The sequence below is a fragment of the Pleurodeles waltl genome, chromosome 3_1, assembly GCF_031143425.1.
Source record: "Pleurodeles waltl isolate 20211129_DDA chromosome 3_1, aPleWal1.hap1.20221129, whole genome shotgun sequence".
Lineage (NCBI taxonomy): Eukaryota > Metazoa > Chordata > Amphibia > Caudata > Salamandridae > Pleurodeles > Pleurodeles waltl.
In genome coordinates, this window is record NC_090440.1 from 1,648,478,596 (window position 1) to 1,648,500,847 (window position 22,252).

A 22,252-nucleotide genomic window follows, 5' to 3' on the forward strand; every position below is an offset into this window, starting at 1 on the left:
CAGCACATTGCACATTAGAAAACACAGTTTAATATGAGACCAGGCAGCTAGGCCCAGACCCTCGCTAAACTAAGGCCTAGTGATTTAAGTTAACAAACCCCTAATACATGATTCTAATTAAGATACGCTAATACAAATTCAAAACGTTAGTACATGATTTATGCATCATTAATAACTTTCATTAGTCTTCGTATACATTGGTGGCCACTCCCCGTGGGCGCGTTTCAAACACGTGTATTATTTTCTACATTAACACATTTTCTATGCAGCTTCATTACAAAATATATTGCAAGCTTTTCATGTTAACATTAATTTTAAAGATCACACTCCAACACATCATTGTTCTTATTGTACCATTGTTCTTTTCTTTAATTTCTGAGGAAGTGTCTTGTGATTTGCCCTAGCAAATTTAGTTTTATGCATTCACACATTTTCTCAAAATATTGCTATAAATAAACCAAGATTATATTTGTGGTCAAGTGCCTAGGTTACATACACGAACATTAATGGTAGGAATACTTGCAAATAGTCTAATCACTGGCAATCACTTGGGATAACATTCAAACACATCATTTTTTGCCCACTATGCCACCTCAGGTTTGATCCAGCCATATGCACGTGAATCTTTTCCTTCTCCAATAGGACCAGTCCAGCCTGATCTGACAAGCTAGTTCCTCACTGAACTGAAACAGAAGAAACCCAAGACTGGTTTCGGCCTAGTTGGGCATCTTCACTTCATTCACATGCAGCTTAGTTCCAGTGACACAGTGAACACGATACCCACCTCTGGGTATACCCGTAGCCACTTTCAAAACATGCTATTTTGAAACCTTTGTTTCCTAGGGCAGAGCAGGTCTTGCAGTTTGACTTGCATGGTGTGCTTATCCCAAGGTTACTTTAGTTTGAATGTGAGCCAAGGAAGTCCACTAAAAGTTGCCTTCACTTGGTCACGTTACCTGGCTCAGGCATTTAGGGGGTCATTTTGACCACCGCTGAGGGACTGCCGTGCGGAAGACCGCCAGTGGTGGCGGTTTGCCGCTCGGCCTATTATGACCGTTGGCAGCTCTCTGTCCTTTTACGGACGGAGAGCTGCCAACAGCCATACTGGCGGGAGGCGGGGAAGTGGAGGTTGCTCCACCTCCACGCCAACAGAACACCGCCCAGCGAATCACGTCCTGTGATTCGCCGTGGCGGTGTTCTGTTGGCGGTGTGGTATCGGCGGAGCTGCCCCCATGGCTCCCGTCCCCTCCCGGAGGATCGTCGGACCAGGTAAGTCAATCGTCCATGAGGGGAGGGGGTCGGGGGGTGTTGTGTGTTGTGTGGGTGCATGGGGGTGTGCGTATGTGTATGTAGAGGGGGTGTGTGAGTGCGTGTATGCTTGTGGGGCTGTTGTATGTATGGGAATGAGTGCGTGTATGTCTGTGGGTATGTCTGTATGGATGTGTCCGTGTATGTTTGAATGTGTGTGTGGATGTAGGCATATATGTCGGCATGTGTGCGTGTAAGTGTGTAGGTGGTGATGTGATGTGATGTTGGGGGTCGGGGTGGGGAGGGGGGCCCTGCCACCTTTGGGGGGTGGCAGGGCTGGTGGGGGGCGTAGGGGAGGGAGTCAGGGTGGGGGTGGGGGAGACCCCAACAGTGCCAGGGAAGAAATTCCCTGGCACTGATAGTGCTTACCCCCATGGATTTCATGGCGGTTCAAACCGCTGGAAATCCACGGCGGTAAGCCGGGTCCAAATACCGCCGGCGGTATAGTGACGGCCGCCGGGCTGGAGACCCACGTCTCCAGCCCAGCGGTCGTCTCCACCCTGGCGGGCGGAACGGAGAACCGGCAGATGACCATGGTGGAAACTGCCATGGTCATAATTCCACAAAGTAAGACCGCCAGCCTGTTGGCGGTCTTACCGCCGGTTCTCCGCCTTCCGTCAGGGTAATAATGACCCCCTTAGTGTGGCCATACAAGAGACTGGCCTCTGTTTAGGTTATAGATGCATTTGTTTGTACTTCAAAACAGCTTTAAGCTCTGTGGCTCTGTTAGACCTGACAACCTTAGGGTGGTCATCTCAAACTGTTTGCCTTCCTCCCTCCACTTTTTGACACTGTTTTTGCTGGTTTTAGGACTCTGCGTACTTTACCACTGCCAAACTGAATATGCTCTCTCCCTTAAAGCATGGTAACATTGGTTCATACCCAGTTGCCATATTTGATCTACTTTTAAGTCCCTAGTAAAGTGCACTACATGTGCACAGGACCTGTAGATTGAGTGCTACCAGTGGGCCTGCAGCACTGGTTGTGACACCCACATAAGTAGCCCCTTACCCATGTCTCAGGCCTGCCATTGCAAGGCCTGTGTGTGCAGTTTCACTGCCACTTCGACTTGGCATTTAAAAGTACTTGCCAAGCCTTAAACTCCCCTTTTTCTACATATAAGTTACCACTAAGGTAGGCCGTAGGTAACCCAGAAGGCAGAGTGCTGTGTAGGTAAAAGGCAGGACATATATCTGGGTGTTTTATATGTACTGGTAAGCTCCTAAATTTGTTTTCTACTGCTGTGAGGCCTGCTCCTTTCGTAGGCTAACATTAGGGCTGCCCTCATAAACTGTTTGAGTGGTAAATTCTGGTAGATTCTGATTAGAAAGGGGTAAACAGGTCATATTTATTATGGCCAGAATGGTAATACAAAATCCTGCTGACTGGTGAGGTTGGATTTTATATTACTATTTTAGAAATGCTACTTTTAGAAAGTGAGCATTTCTCTGCACTTACATCCTTCTGTTCCTTACAGCCTGTCTCCAAAGCACGTCTGGGAAGGGCTGGTTGACAGCTCCCTTGTGCATTTCACCCAGACAACCACAAACACAGAATGCTCAGTCACACCTGCACACATCTGCATACTGAATGGGTCTTCCTGGGCTGGAAGGGTGGGGGGCCTGACACTTACATTTCAAAGGATAGTGGCCTGCCTTCACACAGATGACTGCCAAACCCCTACTGGGACCCTGGCAGACAGGGTTGTACTGAAAGGGGACCTTGTGCACTTCAAAGGCACTTTTGGGTATATAAGTTGGGTCCCTGACCCTACCAGATCAGACACTTCCTGGGACAGAAACTCTGCATCAGACCCTACAACCTGCCAAGAGAAGCTGCCTGGCTGCCCAAAGGACTCACCTGGACTGTTTTGCTGTAAAGGACTGCTGCCTTGCTGTTGCCCTGCTACCTTGCTGGCCTCTGGCTCTGCTGAGAAATGCTCTCAAAGGGCTTGGATTGAGCTTGCCTCCTGTTTCCTGAAGTCTCAGGGCCAAAAAGACTTCATCTCTGCAAAGAAACTCCATGTCGGGTGAAAATCAACGCACAGCCTACTGGAAGGGACGCACAGCCTGTCCAGCGGTGAGAAAATCACTGCATCGCCGAACCGGAATGACGCAGCTTGGCTCCCCGATTGGAGATGGACGCAGCACCAACTTTGCGACCGGAACTTCGGCGCACAGCCCACCGGATCGACGCATCGCCAAGCCGGAACAACACAGCCTGACTTCCTACGAGAGGAATTGACGAAGCGCCAGCCATGCAGCAGAAACTTCGCCGCATCACCCACCGGATCGAACCAACAGCTGTGACTTTGTCCGGCATGCCCAGGATTTCCACGCATCGTCCCTGGGCGTCAAAAGGACCCCACATTGCAAAGAGGATACAAGCCTGCGTGCCGGAATTCAACGCAAAGCCCTTGCTGCGTGGAAAAGAATCAACGCATCGTCTGTGTGCGCCCAGAAATCCGACGCACACCGACCTTGTGCCATTCATCTCTTCTTCTGCGGTCTTTGTGCATGTAATTTTGACACAAACCAGGTACTTTGTGCACGCAAGAGACCATTGTTACGTTTAAGAATTACAGACTCTTCTTATCATTGCAAAAGTGATATTTCAACTTGTGATTATCAAATCTTGATTGTTTTGACCTTAATTTAATCAGATAAATATCTATTTTTTTTCTAAACCTCTGTGGTGTCTTTCTGTGGTGTTCTCACTGTGTTATTGCATGATTTATTGCACAAATACTTTACACATTGCCTTCTAAGTTAAGCCTGACTGCCCAGTGCCAAGCTACCAGAGGGTGGGCACAGAATAATTTGGTTGTGTGTGACTTACCCTGACTAGATTGTGGTCTCTACTTGGACAAGGGTGTATACCTCTGCCAACTGAGACCCCTTTTCTAGGAGGCTCCATTTTCTGGTCAGAGGTAACCTCTTTTTGAAAAAACATTTTTTTAGGATCGACTGAGACCTTTCCTTGGCCACTCACATCAGTGCAGTAGTTAGCTGGTGCTCCTATCATCTGAGTGTGTTTCATAACCCTGCAAAATGAAATCTCAACAGCTACAGGCATAATTGGTATCTGACAACACCCCGACGTAACATGAGAACCCGAAAGTGTTTTGGAATGCACCCATCGATCTCATTGCTGCAGCATCCTCCCCAGACTAGGTAGCCACCAATGTTTCCATTATACATACTCACAAGACATGACAATTGCATTGCATGTCTTTGTAACATGATCACCAATTAACAACATTAAGGGGGTCATTTTGGGCTAAAACGATGGAAGAACCGCCAACAGGCTGGCGGTGCTTCCAGGCGTATTACGATCGCGGCGGAAGCGCTGCAGTCGCACCGCCGGGGCCGGCGGTATTCCGCCACTTTTGCCCCAGCGGTGATAATCCACCTGGGCAGCGCTGCTTGCAGCGCTGCCCAGGGGATTACTAGTCCCCGACTGCCAGGAAAAGGCTGGCGGAACGGGGAGTCGTGGTGCCCCTGGGGGCCCCTGCACTGCCCATGTCACTGGCATCGGCAGTGCAGGGGCCCCCTGACAGGGCCCCATGCAGCCAGTGCAGACAGTGAAAAGTGCGACGGGTGCAACTGCACCCGTCGCACGGCCGCAACACCGCCAGCTCCATTTGGAGCCGGCTCCCATGTTGCGGCCCACATCCCCGCTGGGCCGGCGGGTGGAAACTTGGTTTCCGCCCGCCGGCCCAGCGGGGATGTCCAAATGGGCCTCAGGGGATTACGAGTCCCCGACCGCCAGCCTTTTTCTGGCGGTTTGCACCGCCAGGAAAAGGCTGGCGGAACGGGGAGTTGTGGGGCCACTGGGGGCCCCTGCACTGTCCATGCCACTGGCATGGGCAGTGCAGGGGCCTCCTGACAGGGCCCCATGCAGCCAGTGCAGACAGTGAAAAGCGCGACGGGTGCAACTGCACCCGTCGCACGGCCGCAACACCGCCGGCTCCATTTGGAGCCGGCTCCCATGTTGCGGCCCACATCCCCGCCGGCCCAGCGGGGATGTCCAAATGGGCACGGCGGGAGTGCGGACGCATTGGCGGCCGCCCGGCGGTTAGCCGCCCGCCAATGTTGTAATGAGGCCCTAAGGCTGCTAACAATATTTTTTTTGTAAAAGCTTAAGCACTAGAGTCATGGTGAATGCATGACTGTCTTTGCAATTTACACTCCAGTGGCCTAGGTGTGTGCAGCATGGTGCTGGGCGACAGCCCCAATCCTGTCTCTCCAGAAAGTAAGTCAGTGACAATAAAAGGCTGCTGTCTTTGGTAACTTGAAAGAAAACTCTGTTCATTTTGAGTTTGTTTTGGATACAGTAGTGTGTCTTTTATTATAAAATAGTTTCTAAATATGCCTGCTAAGAGTTAGGAGTTATATCAATTCATTTAGCTTAAAACCAGAAATCACACAGCCAGAGACTATAATCAGCATGTAAAAAGGTTTTGTCTCCAAACAAATGGGGTTTAACATGGCCTCGAGGCCCCAGGTAAACTATTTTGCTCTGAACACAAACCACAGACACATTTGGTAACACTGAAGATATATTGCTGTAAATTAAGTTCACTTTTAAAAGTTATACAGTGACTTATCATACTCCGAAAGTCCGAAGATACAGACTGCGGGAGAGAGGAAAAAATATTTCAGGAGTCTCCATCATAGGTCCAGGTAGGCTGGATCCATGCCAAACATTCTGGACAGCCACAAAAGGCAGGCTTCCATACAGTAAATTGAATGCAGACAAATCTAGAGTGTGAGTCATTATCCTAAAAATCTGGTATAGGCCCGGCACTCCACAACGGACAATGGGCAACCTATGCTAAGATGACACCCCTGCTTTACCAGCAAGAGATATGGAATAAGACAATAACAAACCATACTGTATTCCATCTGAACCTGTGGTCTGTGGCCTCCTTGGGGTCCGCAATCAACCAATCAGGATTTATAAAGCGTGGCTAATCACCAAATAGGGTATCCAGGTGTTTCCAGGTTCTGGAGGCTTATTCGAACAGCCAAGTCTTGAGGGCCACTTGGAATTCCGAAAGTGAGGTGATGGTCCAGAGGTGCGTGGGGAGGCTAATCCAGGTTATTGCTGCGATGTGAGGGAAGGAGCATCCTCCACTTCTGCCTCGATAGATGTGGGGATTATGGGCAAGTGAAAGAGACAAGTGGTGGTTAATATACGTGGGTTTTTGGTTGTGTAGAGCCTTTTGTGTGTGGGTCAGCAGCTTGAATTGGCATCTCTTCTGTATGGGGAGCCAGTGAAGTTGCTGGAGCTAGGGTGTGATGTGGGTTCATTGGGGAAGGCAGAGGATAAGCCTGGCTGCGGCGTTCTGTATGGTCTCTGTAGGAGGTGTGTGGCGACTCCTATGTAGAGGGTGTTGCCGAGTCCATTTGGCTGGTGATGAGGGCCTGTGTCATGGGGCATCCCATGTATAGGGGTAGGCACTTGAAGAACTTGCGTAACATGCACTAAGTGAGGAAACAAGCGGAGCAGACGGTGTTGATCTGTGATTTCATGGTGACCTTGTTGTCAGTGATGATTCTGAGGTTTCTGGCATGGTCAGGGGGAGTGAGTGTGGGTCCTAGGTCTGATGGCCACTAGGAGTCATTCCATGTGTTGCTGTTGTAGCCAAAGATCATTACTTTCATCTTGTCTGTGTTCAGCTGCAGGCAGTTGTTCTTCATCCAGTCAGCGACGCTTGTCATGCATCTGTGGAAGTTGGTTCTGGTGATGGAGGGTCATCGGTGAGTGAGAGGATGAGTTGGGGATCGTCTGCTTAGGAAATTATGTTGAGATGTGGGATCTGATGTTGTTGGCCAGTGGGGACATATATGCGTTGAAGAGCATGGAGCTCAGGGAACGAGCTCTGGTGGACACAGCAGATGATCTTCTTGGGTTCGGAAGTGAAAGTTGGGAGGTGGATCCTTTGTGTTCTTCCATCTGAGCATGTTGAATTCTGTTGATCAGCATGTGGTGGGATATGGTGTTTAAGGTGGCCGAGAGATTGAGGAGGATCAAAGCTGTTGTTTCTCCTTAGTTGAGGAGGGTCCATTATCTACTCATGGGGTCCACAACTGCTCAGAAAGCTAAATAATATTAACAGATTAATAAAGTGCATATAAATCAAGAAGCAAAATTGAGAATTCAAAATTTGAAAATGTTCTGTAAATGTGAAGGAATTTGAAATCGGAGTCTAAAAATTAAGGACCTGATTTTGAGTTTGCCAGACGGGTTACTCTGTAACAAACGGGACGGATATCCCTTTCACGTATTACAGTTCCCATAGGATATATTGTGATTGTACTATGACGGATGAGATATCCATCATGTTTGTGAAGGAGTAACCCCATCTGCCAAACTCTAAATCAGCCCCAGAACTGGTATCCTCGATTGATTTGTGGAAGCAGTGCAAGTGCATCATACAGAATGTAGTAGGGTCGATGGGTGGCCTCAATTAAATTTAGAAAAGTTCCAAGATTCCCATTAAAATTAAAATGTTGTTTTTAAAAGAAAAATTAAATCAAATTAAATATGTCATCATGTGTTTGTTGAATGCTTGTTTCTGTAATTTTGTGTATTGTTTTATGGCTCCAATTATCGAATTTGCTCTCGGATTCCAATAAGAACTCGAGGGTCCCCAAATTCCGATAATGTTTCAGTGGGTGTCCCGATATGCCAGTAATGATTAAGTGGGAGGTCCATAGAAGTCAAAAGGTTAAGAACCACTACTCTAGACTACTATTTCAAAGGTTGACACGTACCTTTTCATAATCAGAAATTAGACATAACACTCTTGGACAAGAGGCAGAATGTAGTGCAAGCGTGTGTGTTTTATTTTTTAAAGCACATATTTTTACGACGTTGCTTGTTTTCTCAGGACCACCATCAATATTTCTATTTTTCAACACAAGAGCAAAGGACGAGTTTGCTCTTTTGCTAACTATAGTTCGTGTGTTTTAAGCACACGTTGCTGTATTAATAAATACCATGTAGACACATCCTGTACAGCTGCAGTAGTGTAATTACAGTTTTCAAGCACATAAAACAATGCAAAAGCCTTAAACGTGGGGACGATGGGAGATTATACACTCACTTTTGTAGATTCGTCAGAACCACGTACAGAACATTCTCAACCAGCTTAAAACATATGACAGGAAATGAAAGGACACGGTTGTTCAGTGGTATACAATTTACATTTTAATCTGCATGCTCTTCTAAAAAGTGCATTGCAAAGACAGGAATGCGTTTGTTTCTGCCTAAACAGTAATTGCGCTTCAAAAAAGTTAGGAAATGACAAATGCAACATTTCTTGGCAAGACAAAACGTTAGTTCTCTTTTTCACACAATTTTAAATAGAAAACAGTAAAAATATTCGTAACTGTGCATGAGTATGAGTGTTCACTGGAAAATGTTTTTTAACACTAGGTGTAGCAATTGAAGTTTAGTAAAAGATATAAACAAGATGAAGGTGTCTACCCATGTAGGACCCGACAACAACTTGGGCCTCATAATTGAAATATATAGAACTAGGCTGATACTGTTTTTTATAATATTAATATAGAGAACGATAGGTTTCATTATACAGCTGACATACGCACCGTCAAGACTCGAAATTTACTTGCAGAATGTGGAATGAGGGTGTTGTAATTTATACCATCATATTTTTAATTTGGCCCAGATGCACATTTCCTATTGTGAATTGTGAAGGATGTGATGGACTAACGGTTGTTCCCAGCTGGTGAGGTACCTTGTCAGAGATGTTGCTGCATGACTGATAATATCGGTAGATCTTGTTCAGTGAGAGAAGAATTCAAACTCTGACACAAATACTACTAAATGTGCAAGAATGATGAGCCGGGGAAGAGTAAATTATGTCGAAACAGATGAAACAGTTGGATGTGCATTGGTTCAAATCCCGTGAGAGAAATCGATAGCTTTTGTCCTCATCCAGCCAACAGATTATTGTAATTAACTTTCTCGGTATGTTGGTGCTCATTTGTCAAGGTGACAGCCAACCATTTAACATCACCAGTGACTCGACCATCTGCCAATTGAGCATCTCAAATGGTACACGTCTTTTCAGGGGGAAATCCACAGCCCAAATCTAATCCAAATTCTTCAGCAAGTCTTTCAATAACTAGGATGGCTTGAGCTGGATTAGAGGTTTAGATAGCATGTTGTTTGCATGTGCCATAACCTTTCTTGTTATTTACTCATCCCTATTAGGAGGAATTCTGTCACATGAATGAAGCTTCCAAAGAAACATCTCCATACATAGCGCGTACAGTCAGGATAGAAGGCAGCCTTGTCAGGTTTCCCTACATATATGGAGCCGATTACAATTTGGCTCAGTGGTACAGATTCTTGGCCAACATTTTTGAAACATTACTTGCGCCCATTTGATAAATCTATTCCCTGTGTTCATTACCTGCATCACTTCCCAAAGGAAGACCATGAAAAGCAATGCCTTTTGATCACTAAAGAGGATTCTTGACATCTTTTTCTGTAAAACCTTGACCTAGTTAAGTATATTAAATGCAAGATCAATACGCAACATAGTTTTCTTAAACATGGACGAATCCATGTTGCCCTGGACTAACCAGTCGTTAAATCCGACATCCAAGCAGGAAGCCAATAACTTTGCATAGATCTTTGCATGGGCAGTCAGTACGGAGTAAAGCCTATCTGAACAGCAATCAGAAATGGGTTTACATGTTTTTTCTCTATATAGGTGTTTTATCTAGACAATATAGGTCCAAGTCAAGGTCACTCATCCCATCAAAATAATTTTCTGTAAGACATTTAAGAAATTAGGAGCTAGGACTTTGGCCAAAAAACTTCTTCAGGCAGCCCATCTGGGCCTTCCACTTTACCCTTTGTTGCATACCTCAAAGCTTCTCAAATGTCTTAAAGTCTGAGTTGAGAGAAACACTCTCCTGCACATTTAATACTGGAAGTCTAATCTTTCTAGAAACTTGCTACAGGTGGAGGGCCTAGCCACCGTTGCCGACTTTGAGACTAACTCCACATAAAATTTTTAAAGTATTTTCAAAATCAGGCTCGGTTCTTGCAAGATTACTCCATCTGCATTTCACGCAGCTTTGATTGGGTTATGAGCCCGATTTTCCCATCAGACCAAGTATGTGACCAGCTGTTTTACCATATCCAAAACTGGTAAGTTGTTTTTACAGGGTGAGTTTGAAAGCCTGAGCAGCCACAAAGGCTCTGAGCTGTGACTTCTCACGGATTAAATACATTTTTCTCTGGGCCATTCTGAAAAATAAGGTTGCTATGTCTATTTTCAAGTTTTCAAAGGTGATCCATCATATGTTGCTTATGCTGGCTAACTGCTTTGAACTTGTGCTCAGAATAGGTAACTGTGACTTCTTGTATATCTTCTGTTAGAACAAATGAGGAAGCAGATTACTGGTTTTACCTCATTCAAAAGTTCTGTTTTCAGATGAAAGTTGAAGTGAGCATCTCTGAGAAGAGTCTTCTTAAAGGCCCAAGGGTTTATTACTAGAATATTGAGCTTTAAATATCAACCTACCATAACAATATGGCCACAATATCGACTACTAGAATATTGCGTTAGTAAGTTGGGTCTTAGTATACTGCACATATGTATGTACCCTAGTGCTACACCTTGAGTATATCAATGTGGAAATAAAAATAGTAAATCTATGCAGACCTATCTAAACTTTGCATGATTGTATTCTACTAGTCAATATTGTACCCAGATATTTTGGCAGTTCAGTATTTTGGTTCTCAATATTCAGAGATACAATTCGTCCACATGTACGTTTGGCCTGGTGGAACAGCATAAGGGCAACATGAAAAAAACATGACAATGGTTTGAAACAATAGTGGTATGAATAGTTAAATTACATTTGCTTAACCAGAATGCAGGGACCAATAAAGTTAATGCCAGGATATTGCTTATGAGGTGAAGAGGAAAAGGTGTATTTCGTAACATAACAATTAACAAGCCTTCAGAAATCCACCAACACAAAAAATAGGCTAAAGTCTGAATGGATAGCCTGATTTATTTCATTCTGCCTCAATGTCGAGTCAGCTGTGTCTAGCTGGGTATTAGGTATACAGTTGAACTTCACCCATTTAAAGGGTCAGGCTTCTCCAAGTTTTGCAGCTGAAAAAACATGCAGGTTCTGGTTTCATTTAACCCTTTTGCTGTGTGGCCCTAGAATGTAACCCCTTCATTTCCAGGTTACGAATGTAAGGGTCTGGACTACTGGGCACACCAGGTTAGATGTTCCAGAACTCTACATGAATAGCCTATCCATGTTCCAGTAGTTCTGCATGAAGCTTGTTTGCTACTAGCTTCTCCTTTTGTTCTGAGCCTCTCATGCCAACCTCCATGCCCATAACTCAATCCCTAAACCTCCTCCAACCCACCTCAGCTCCCATGGGGAACCCACCCATCAATCTAGCTATACTGACAACCAATTAGAACTGCTATTGTAATTTTATCAAATGTGCTACCTGCCAAAAAATAATTCTTAGGCAGAGAGCATAGATGTTTTTTTCTGAAATCAAAAAACTGCATGCTGGTGCCTGTTATAGTGAATCTCGATCTGTGGATGAAGGCTTGATACTGTAGGCCTCTTGAAAATTGCGACACAAAGTTAGTAAACTGTAATACCCATTCCTGAGTGTGTTACAAAAACCCATTTGTTTGAAATTGGGTCTGTAGTTGGCAGACCTATACACACTTGTCCGAGTAGGGTCTGCAGTTCTAGTCAGGGTAAGTCACTTCTCTAAATTATCCTGTGCTCACCCTCTGATAGCTTGGTACAGAGTAGGCAGGATTAACTTAGTAGGCAATGTGTAAAGTATTTGTGCAATAACTCATACCACAAAAGTACTACACATCAGTTTGGTAAAATAGATAATATTTATCTGAATAAAATAAGACCAAAATATCAAGAATCCAATGTACACAAGTAAAGGTATGAATTTTGCAAGATTAAATCCTATTATAGTGCTTAAAAACACAGTAGCTCCAACTGGGGCTATTACGACGTTGTGACAGAGTCGTTCCCAACAGCCCGACATCACTCGCGGGGAGTGTGGGCCAGTCACGGAGTCGCCCGGACCTCAGGCATAGTAACTTTGGAAAATGAGGAAACAATGAGGTTGCACGGAGACGGGGAGATAAGGCGTCGCTGAAACCGGTGCGGAGTTGGTTCCTTACTGCGTCTCTGTAGGTGAGGCATCGGGACTTTACAGCCAGGCAGGGGAGGTGATGCATTGGTTCTGTCCGGTTGCAGGGGAGGTGATGTGGCGTCAGTGGTGACACATTGGTTCCTTACGACCCAGCGGGGTCAATGAGTCCAGCAGGTCACGACGTGGTGCGTTGACTTTGCAGTGTCGCAATGACACCACAGGACTTCACTGGCGACGTTGGGCTTGCGTTGCAGGTCATTGCGCTCAGCAAGGACCATGGAGTCAGAGCAGGCAGCTGCATGACATCGGACAGGGGCGCCGGTTCTGGAGTCGCTGAAGTCGGTGGACTGGCTAGGAGCTAGTAGATGAAGTCTTTGTTGGCCCAGAGACTTCAGAACAGGAGGCAAGCTCAATCCAAGTCCTTGGAGAGCACATGTGGAGGAAGGCAGAGTCCTTCCAGCAGAGTCAGGGAGCAGCAGGCAGCAGGACAACAAGCAGGATAGCATTCCTTCTGGAAAGCAGTCCAGAAGAGTCCTTTGGGCACCTCAGCAGTCCTTCTGACAGAGTCTAGTTGTAGATCCAAAAGTGTCTGATTTGGTGTGGTCTCAGACTCAGTATATATACCCAAATTGTCTTTGAAGTGGAGGAAACCACAGGTTTCCCTTTCAAACCAGCCCTTTCTGCCAGACGCCCTATGTAGGGTTATCAGTCCTTTGAGTGAGGGCAGGCCACCGGCCTTTGATGTGTGAGAGCCCCTTGACCTTTCCTGCCCAGAGAAACCCATCTGTATGCAGATGAATGCAGATGCAGCTGAGTGCCCTGTGTTTATGGCTGTCTAAGTGGAATACACAAGGGGAGCTGTCAACCAGCACAGGCCAGACGTGGCTTGGAGACAGGCTGTAAGGCACAGATGGGAGTGAGGGCAGAGAACTGCCTACTTTCTAAAAGTGGCATTTCTAAAATAGTAATGTAAAATCCAACTTCACGAGTAAATAGGATTTCCCACTACCATTCCAACCATACCAAACATGACAATCCCACTCCTCTCAGATCAGAAATTACCACTTAAAATCATATAAGGTAATTTATAATGCTAACCTATGAGAGGAGCAGGCTTCACAGTAGTGAAAAACTACTTAGGGAGTTTTTCACTACCAGGACATGTAAAACTTATAAGTACATGGCCTGCCTTTTACCTACATATCACCCTGCCCTATGGGCTACCTAGGGCCTATGTTAGGAGTGACTTATATGTAATAAAAAAAGGCTCTGCAAGTAGTATTAAATGCCAAGTAGAAGTGACAGGCCTACAGACACACAGGCCTAGCAGTGGCAGACCCGAGACATGGTTAAGGGGCTACTTATGTGGGTGTCACAATCACTTCTGCAGGTCCACTTGTAGCATTGAATTTACATGCCCTGGGCACATCTAGTGCACTTTACTAGGGGCTTACAGGTAAATTAAATATGCTAGTTGGGTATGGGCCAATGTTACCATGTTTTAGGGAGAGAGCACATGCATTTTAGCACTGGTAAGCAGTGGTAAAGTGCCCAGAGTCCTAAAGCTAACAGAAATGACGTCAGAAAAAGAGGAGGAGGAAAGCAAAAAGTTTGGAATGACCCTTGAGAGAGGGCCTTTTTCCAAAACAATAGCATTAAGTTTAAGTGTTGCTTTTTGTAGGTGTCCCACCTATAAGAGTCAGACTCATATAAGTTGGAGAGCTCAGTCATTCATAGTACAATATTGATTTTTTTATTTTCCAAAGTTTTAATACGCTTAAGGCTATACGAGCACTGTACTGATGACACCGGCAGAATAAATACAGCAATACATCAAGTTGAACACAGCAAAAAGGTGAAGTAGGAATCTGTAAGTTTATGTTTTGGGTTTCTATAACGTGGATTTCTCACGTCGATCCCATGGAATGTCTCTGCTGTAGCATAGCCATTTTTCAATGAGTAAGCACCTCAGAACTTTCTCATCTTGTTAGAACCCTGACACAGATGTTGTGAATTGAGCTCTTATATACTCCTTTCAAATACCTGGAAAGATTTATCCACCTCATGAGAGGTACTGTGAACACGCGTAATGAGGCATATATTGCATCTAATTCCAGGTTATCTTCTGTGCCATTGGAAATAATGTTTTGTAACGATCTTTGTGAATGGGAATACTCCACAGTACTCCCCTTTGTACATTGTTTTGGATGTGCAAATTCCTGAAGGAATTGAAAGGTAGGAAATTACTTTACAACAAATACAGGACCACACACAATTTAAAACGTTTGCACGTGCCGAGCTTTACAAGTCATTGTAAATAGCCAGTCTTGCATTCAGGCCTACGGACTATCCCAGTCAACATGAATGGTGCATACAAGCAGTAAACAATGCATGAGTGTCCTCTCCTGTGCCACCATTGCAGCTTTTTGAAAACAAATGCGCCTGTTTCTTTGCTTGAATGAATGTAAACAGAGAATGTATTTTTATCCTTTCTGATCTGTATTTCTCGCTCCCATAGTCTCGAATCGAAAATGGAACATTCTTTAATATATAGCAAGAACCATCGCAGATTGCGCTAATTGTATTGTATATATATAATTGTCATTGAAGATCCCGGAACTTCAGACTCCTTTTTCTGTTAAGCAGGAATTTAACAAATATGCGTGCCCAGTTTCACCCCAGGGAACCATATTTCATTAGTGTATACTGTTTTCAGAAAATGATAATGATGTACTAATAAAAATGGCCTTCAGGTTTTCATGAATGCTGGTGCCAGGATGTCAAGAGAGATGAATCAGCAAATGTTGTGTGGAACAGAAGGGTGAGAGTCCCAGAAACCGTTACACTGTTAACAGAAAGGGAAGCTTAGTACCTATATTCTGAAGTGATAGTGCTCTTGGAAGAGCTACGTCTTCATTTTTTTGATAGGACCAATTCTGACGTTGATGGAACGTTGACGGTATGTGGTTCGAAATGCTGGGCTAACAACGCTTGGCTTCTGGCCCTCTTCTCTTAAATTACCTCGTTTTCATTCTGATGAGTTTTGCTCTTGGTATGGCTCTGTCTGCCTGATACAAATAGTTTAGCAACTAAATTTGCTGAGGTTTTGATTCTGATGGCCGTATAAATGACACAAGCGGAAATGGCCCTGGAGGTCGTTGGGTTGTGTGGGGGGGGGGGTTGGGGAGTGGGGGGGGGGGGGAGTTCCTTCACTATCTTGCCCTGTGCTGCGAATTTCTTCCTTCAGTACTTTGACAAGGCTTTAACAGAAATTGCAGAAAAAGGCTTGTAGAAGGAATAAAATGGCCCCTAATTAATGTATAAAATGATGGTAAACCTTCCCGTGTACAGTCTAATGTGTGTATGGCTAGTCTGTTCTTGTTTTTTTTTTCATTATTAAAATAAGGGATGAAGGGAAGACACCCCCGAGGAAATGTAATGGCAGCCCTGCGCAGAATTAGCGTTTTGAAAAATGTTGCAGAAAGTCAAAGTGTCGGAAGACGGCCTTCCCGATCTCATTGTTTCTTTATGCTTATCACATAACAAGGATAATTCAGGATGCCTATTCAGTGGCGGAATAATATTTTTTGGCATTCTTTACTAATGGCCTTCACTCTCCACAGTGACAGCTTGGTGCCAAAATAGGTCACTTGGTCTATGTTTAAGACGTTGATTCATGCAGGGCATGCCTATGCACATTTGTGCCTGCCACCACTAAATAGAGATCTGTAACTCATATGCTGGGTAAATGCAAACATAAAACTGGTTCAATCAGAAAAAATCATTCACTGTTGAAGTGCAATGTTTTTTGACGTACTTTCAGCAGTATAGCAGGAAAATGGGGAAGAAAACATGAAGGAAATCAGTTGCAAATCAGAAATATAAAAGGGAGATATCTGTTCTGAGCACAGTTCAGGGTTTTTTGTGCCTGATCTGCTAAGCCTTCGCAGTGAAGAAGATGAAGGAATGGAGGCAAAGGGAGGAAGTCAGAGCCAGACACGAGGAATCAATTAAGGTGTCCCGTGCAAGCATATTTGGAGTCGTTACATTACATTTTGCAGGACGTCAAAATATATCGAATCTTTTAAATGCATAAATTCAAAACATACCAAATGCATGTTCTAGAGTATGAAAGAGCTAAAACATTAACTGGGCTGTGTTATTTGTTTTGGCAGAGATTAACCATTCCAAGCAGCTGTCCTGCAAGTTTTGCACAGCTGATGCGTCACTGCTGGGATGCCGATTCGAAGGTACTTTTCATATATTTTATTTCTGTGAATAGATTTTCCAAACTGTGCCAGAAGAGCAGAATCCAATTATGTGCAAAGTGAGCTTTTTTATTCTAGGTAACTGATGATTAGAACTGCAGCTTAAATCTAGCTTCTAAATTTAACTGAAAAAGATTTTCTAAGAGTTTTAAATATAATTTTGTAACACCAAACATCAGATATCTAATTTGCTAAACCTCTAAAGAATAACATGTAGACATATTTTGACGCAAAGAAAATGTATACATGTGACATTTTTATTTTGATATTGAAAAGCTCAGCTCCCTTTCTTAAAACTCATGGAGTTGATTAACTTAACAGATGTATTGAGCAAGTGTTCATTCACGGGATGTATGTTCTGACCGTTCACATATTGTGTATTTTTAAAGAAACATTTCCTCGGTGTGAGCTTGTGCGACCAATTGCTTCACATGTATAGCTTCCAAAATGGCCACATTCATGATATACCTGTGGAAGCTTTGTACAGAGAAATACAAAACAGTTTATAGCTCATTAGAGTTCAACGTGCCAATGACTATCCCAGTACCATGCCTTAAAAATAACTATACTAGGTTTCACAGTCTCCGAGAATACAACCTATGACACTTGATCATGTTAAGAGGCACTAAACTGGACGAAAGATATTGTCCAGTTCTGGTGGCTCAGTGGACTATTGCATCCATTCCAGGAACCTGTGGATGACCACATGACCACAGGTTTAGGTAACAATACACATCAGATATTCAGTGCAAGGATGCCCTTAAAGGTGAACATGCACTTTACAAATTCAAGTAATGTCATTGCTAGTGGCTATTAAAACATATAATGATAATGCAGGGATGACTAGGTGAAAGTAAGCATGTTGTGAGATGACATTGCAGAACTGATCGGCAATGCGAACCTTGTAACATGTAATGTCCTAAGAGGGTTTGATGATTTGGGGATCTTAAGGCACCCCAAGGATTCGCTCAGTGTGAATGAAGCTTATGGAGAGTTGCAAAGGGGAGAATTGTGTTGTTTTACACTGAAATGTAGATTCATAGAAATTACTTTGAGGTGTCAAAAGATGGTGCCTTGTTTTTTTTAAGCAAGTTCAGTGTTAAGTGTTAACATGCCGCTCAAAGGTAATTGTAGACAGTAAGTATAGAACTCAGATAGGGAAAATACAAGAATATTGTGGACTTTGTAAGCCTCTGCATAGAGGTCTAGGGTAAAGCCAAAGTGACGTGTTTGTTCTCCAAGCCATGGAGTGTGTAAACCCAAAGTACAGAGCATGAACCTTGACTCACTTCAGCAGTGAGTTGTAGAGGGGAGAGGCCTAGGTGGCCTAAAATACATTGTGCAATTCTTGGGGGGAAAAAGGTAAAAACACTGGCACAAATGCACCACTTTTAAGGTTCTTTTAAAAAAAAGTCTCCACCACCACCAAAAGTATGCCTCGAAAGCTGCTTCTTGCACAGTTTTGTAAGTGTACTATCAGGTTCCGTTTCTTCTCTTGCAGAAATATGTATATAGCGCAGAATTCGGCTCAAGGGAATTAGAGCCTGTTTTGCAAATGGACATTTATTTTCTACTTGTGGATTTTTTTTCCCTATGGATAAACTTTTTCCCCAACAATCTTCACTAGATCTGGGAGTAATCGGTTCCATTTTGTGACCTGGAAAGACAGTTACTGTGGCCCATGGCTGAATTCACTTTCCCACCATTTTCACTGCGTGAAGGTGTTGCATCAGAGTTTGTGAATGTCAAAAGTGCACACACACATTTGTGGGGGTTCACAAGCTTAGATAATTGTAACTTATTAACTTACCCATTGCAGATTTATATGCCCTGGTGGCAGACACATTTGAGTAATAAATGCATTATGCCAGGAATCTTTTTGTGAATACCCGGCAAGCATACATGAGATATTTTCCGCCACATATATTACTTAGTGTATTACTAGGTTAAGCTTGTCCGTCTATGCTTAGTCGTATATGCTAATGAATAGTGAATCTGGCTCACTTTGCTGTGGGTCCGAGTATGCTAAGTGGTCAGAATCTTTTCCGAAGATTCCTCCGCACAACAGATGAGGACCCTAACGTGATTATTGCAGACACACAGCTCATCTCCGAACTTAGGCACTTAGTAGTTAATACTATGTATGTTTTAAAGGACGAAGACGAAATCTGTACCTCGGCAATGGAAACTTTCCTATTTAAAAAGTGTTCTATATATTTCAAGGAAAATCCAGACTTGAAGTAATGGAGATTACTGCTAAGTAAATGGACCACTACCTCCTCATCTGTCTACCTCTTCCCAGTCCTAACTCTTTGAGGATGTAACAAGCATAACCCGACTCTCTTAAGTAACAATCTCACCAGAGAGATAAAGAATGAAGACAGGGACACCAGAATACTTCCACGAAAGGGAGTAGCTGGAAAATTAAAATACCCCCCACTTTGAACCAAAACACTTTTGACATCAAGCAAGCACATCAAGTGATCGTAACCCTCCCCAGAAAAGCTCTCTTGGTTCTTCTATCACAGCATCTACCAATTCATCATTTCATCTTTACATAGACCTGCATTTATTCACCATTTCACCTTTACATTCTGTCAACCATTCATTCTTTAATCCATCATGCAGTCTTTCACCATTCTCTCCGTCCGTCTGTCTGTCTGCTCATCCATGTCCAAACCTATCCATTCATCTCCAAACCTAGCCATCAAACGTATCCATCCATCCACTCTTTCAGTCCATCCATTCTCCCTTTTACTCACCCACCCACCCTTCTATCCAGTCTTCCATTCATCCATACACCCACCATTCCACCGACCCACCCATCCATTCATTAATCCATTAATTTACCCTTTCATTCATTATCCATTCTTTTGCTTATGCCTCCATCCATCCATCCTTTCTCTCATCGTCCATCCATCCATTCGTCCAGTCTTTCACTCATGCATCCATCCATTCACTCAATCAGGCATCCATCCATCCAACCTCCCTTTCACACATCCATCCATTTATTTAATTCATCCATCTATCCATACATCCTTTCATTCATTCATCCATCCATCTTTCCTTTCATTTATTTCACATTAATTATGAGACTTTGTCTGCGCAGTTGCAGATAGAAGATGCCTATCCGCACTCCACTCCTGCTTTAGCTGCTAAAGCGAGGGATTCACAACACCCCTACTTCCACATATGCAAATATTTTGCAACAGAGGAATATATAGAATGCTCAGAAGCAGACAGCACTCTGAACCTCCCCCAAAAGGACTTCATTACGGAAGGGACGGCCAGTGGTAATAAATAGCAAAAGTGTTCTGCAAGGACCAGGCTTCAGAACACTTTTCACAGTTCATCCAAACAGATCCCCTCTCCTCTGCCTAGAAAGTGCAACACCTCGAGTGAGGGAAGATAACTCCAACACCTTATAAGACTTGACAATATCCAGCCAGACTCACTAACTAATAGTATCAGCAGAAGCCTTCTTACCCCTCCCTGCAGGGTTTCAGTTAACAAACAGGGCCTCAGACCTTGTAAGTGAAAGATTGCATTTTAACATCAGGAGTGTGCAGTGCCTTCTCCTGACCATACCTAGTGTCTCAGAAAAATATGAACAGCATGTTGTCCTCTCATCCCTTGACTCAACCCCTCAAGCAACCCATCCCTCAGAAAATCAAAAATGAGGAAAGGATAACAGGCAAATATGAACAGATGTCAGATAGCACAAGGCTGGGAGTAGTGAGCCAATGTTGATGACTTCCTAAAAGATTCTGTTTCTTGGTGATGTGCATGAATAAGTACATTTCTATTACTCACCCTAACTTCAAGAGCCCAGAGTGTAAAACCTATGAGCAGTTAAAATCAATCAGGACTGGGATAGTGGAAAACACCAAGGAAACCTAAAAGGTGGAAGTCCAGCAGAAGACTGAGTGGAGAGCCCACCACGGACTGGAGCAGAAACAGAAACCACAAGCACCTGGGGCGGTGAAACGTCATCAGGATCAAGGAGACACTCTCTCCCTGAATATTTCTCACGATCTGTGGGAGCAACATTATCGGGAGAAAGGCATACACCAAGCCTTGTAACCATGGGAAAAACAAGACATCCACTACCCATACTCAAAAATTTTGGGCCTGAGAATAGAACAAAGAAAAGAGCCTATCGGCTTTGCAGGCAAACAGCCTGTGTCACAGATGCCTCTTCGTCTGACATTACAACTGGATCATAGCAGGGTAAAACCTGAGGTTCACAAAAGAGTAGAAGACTCAAGTTACTTAGCCCACACAGAAGTTCTCCCACCCAAAATTGTAGGCCACATATAAAGACACTCGGATCTGAATCTGGATCTGGGCCAGACTCAACTTAATCTTACTTCCTGCATACTTTCTATGTGCCGTATTCCTGAACAAGCAGCAATCAGTATGTTGACAAGCAAGTATCATGGATGACATGAACTGTTATGATGAAGCCCTGATGATGAAGCTAGTGAAACCCACCGCACATCCCTTCCCGTTTACAAGACCTACACTCATGCCAGACCATAAGCCACTCATTTAGTCCTCAAAGGGCACAGGAATAAACAGTCACCTGCACCCCCACGAAGGGCATCACCAAGTCTGCTCAGCAAAGGCACATGATGTGCGGGAGGTCCTGCAACACTCAAAAACATCCTCTCACAAAGGAATAGTAAAACAATAATCCCACAAGGCAATAAAAGCCCAATAAAGGACAGGAAAACACAGGGAAAACCGTAAAACCTTCCCTGGCATACCAACACATACCTGTACCAATGCAAAAAAAACAACAAAGTGACATACTAAGAAGGAGGAATGACAAAAAAAACATAGAAGAAAGACTGCCACCCCATGGCATGGGAGAGGGTTTTTTCTTTCAAGTAAATTTTAATTGTGTGTTACACAGTGTGCTGTACCGAGGTAGTCTGTCTCAAAGAGTCAACATCTGAATGAAGAAGACTGGCGTGGAGATAGAGGTTACCAAATGCTGTTGTAACTGTTGTCCATAGTTGCAGTACTTCTCTTCATTGGATGACTAATCTACACTGCATTTTACCACATGTCATTTTTGAGCAACTGTCAGCCTGGCAACTAAAAGCAAAAGCTTTATCTGTCTATTACTGTGTAAGCCCCATGAATCTAATAGGTGGTCATTATAGGTTGCAGCTAGAATTATCAGTTGACCCCAGGGAAACTCATGACCCATGTTTATCCTGATTTGAGGTCCCATCTCTTTCCAAAAGCTTTGGATCTCCCTTCAGGCTTTCCGTCGTTGAAACATATCTCACACTTTTATGCAGTTCTTTCAGCATGTGTCTGAGGTTCCTACACATATGTGCCTACCCCCAGGGCCACTGGAAATATGCGATTCTAAGGCCCCTGTGTTTTATACATAATTTTGGATTTCCTGCATTTGCCACATAATCCTCTATCTGCTACCTAATCTGCAGATTTTA

At 43.9% G+C, this 22,252-nt stretch overlaps 1 protein-coding gene across 6 annotated transcripts in view; it reads left to right on the forward strand.

Annotated features, from left to right (window-relative positions):
• Window positions 1–22,252, forward strand: part of MAP3K20 (mitogen-activated protein kinase kinase kinase 20) — an 800,901-nt gene that overhangs the window by 456,318 nt on the left and 322,331 nt on the right. For all 6 annotated transcript variants that reach the window (XM_069225360.1, XM_069225358.1, XM_069225359.1 and 3 more), the window contains exon 9: window positions 16,692–16,766. In XM_069225360.1, the coding sequence (XP_069081461.1) occupies window positions 16,692–16,766 (75 nt within the window). The remainder of the gene's footprint in view (window positions 1–16,691; window positions 16,767–22,252) is intronic.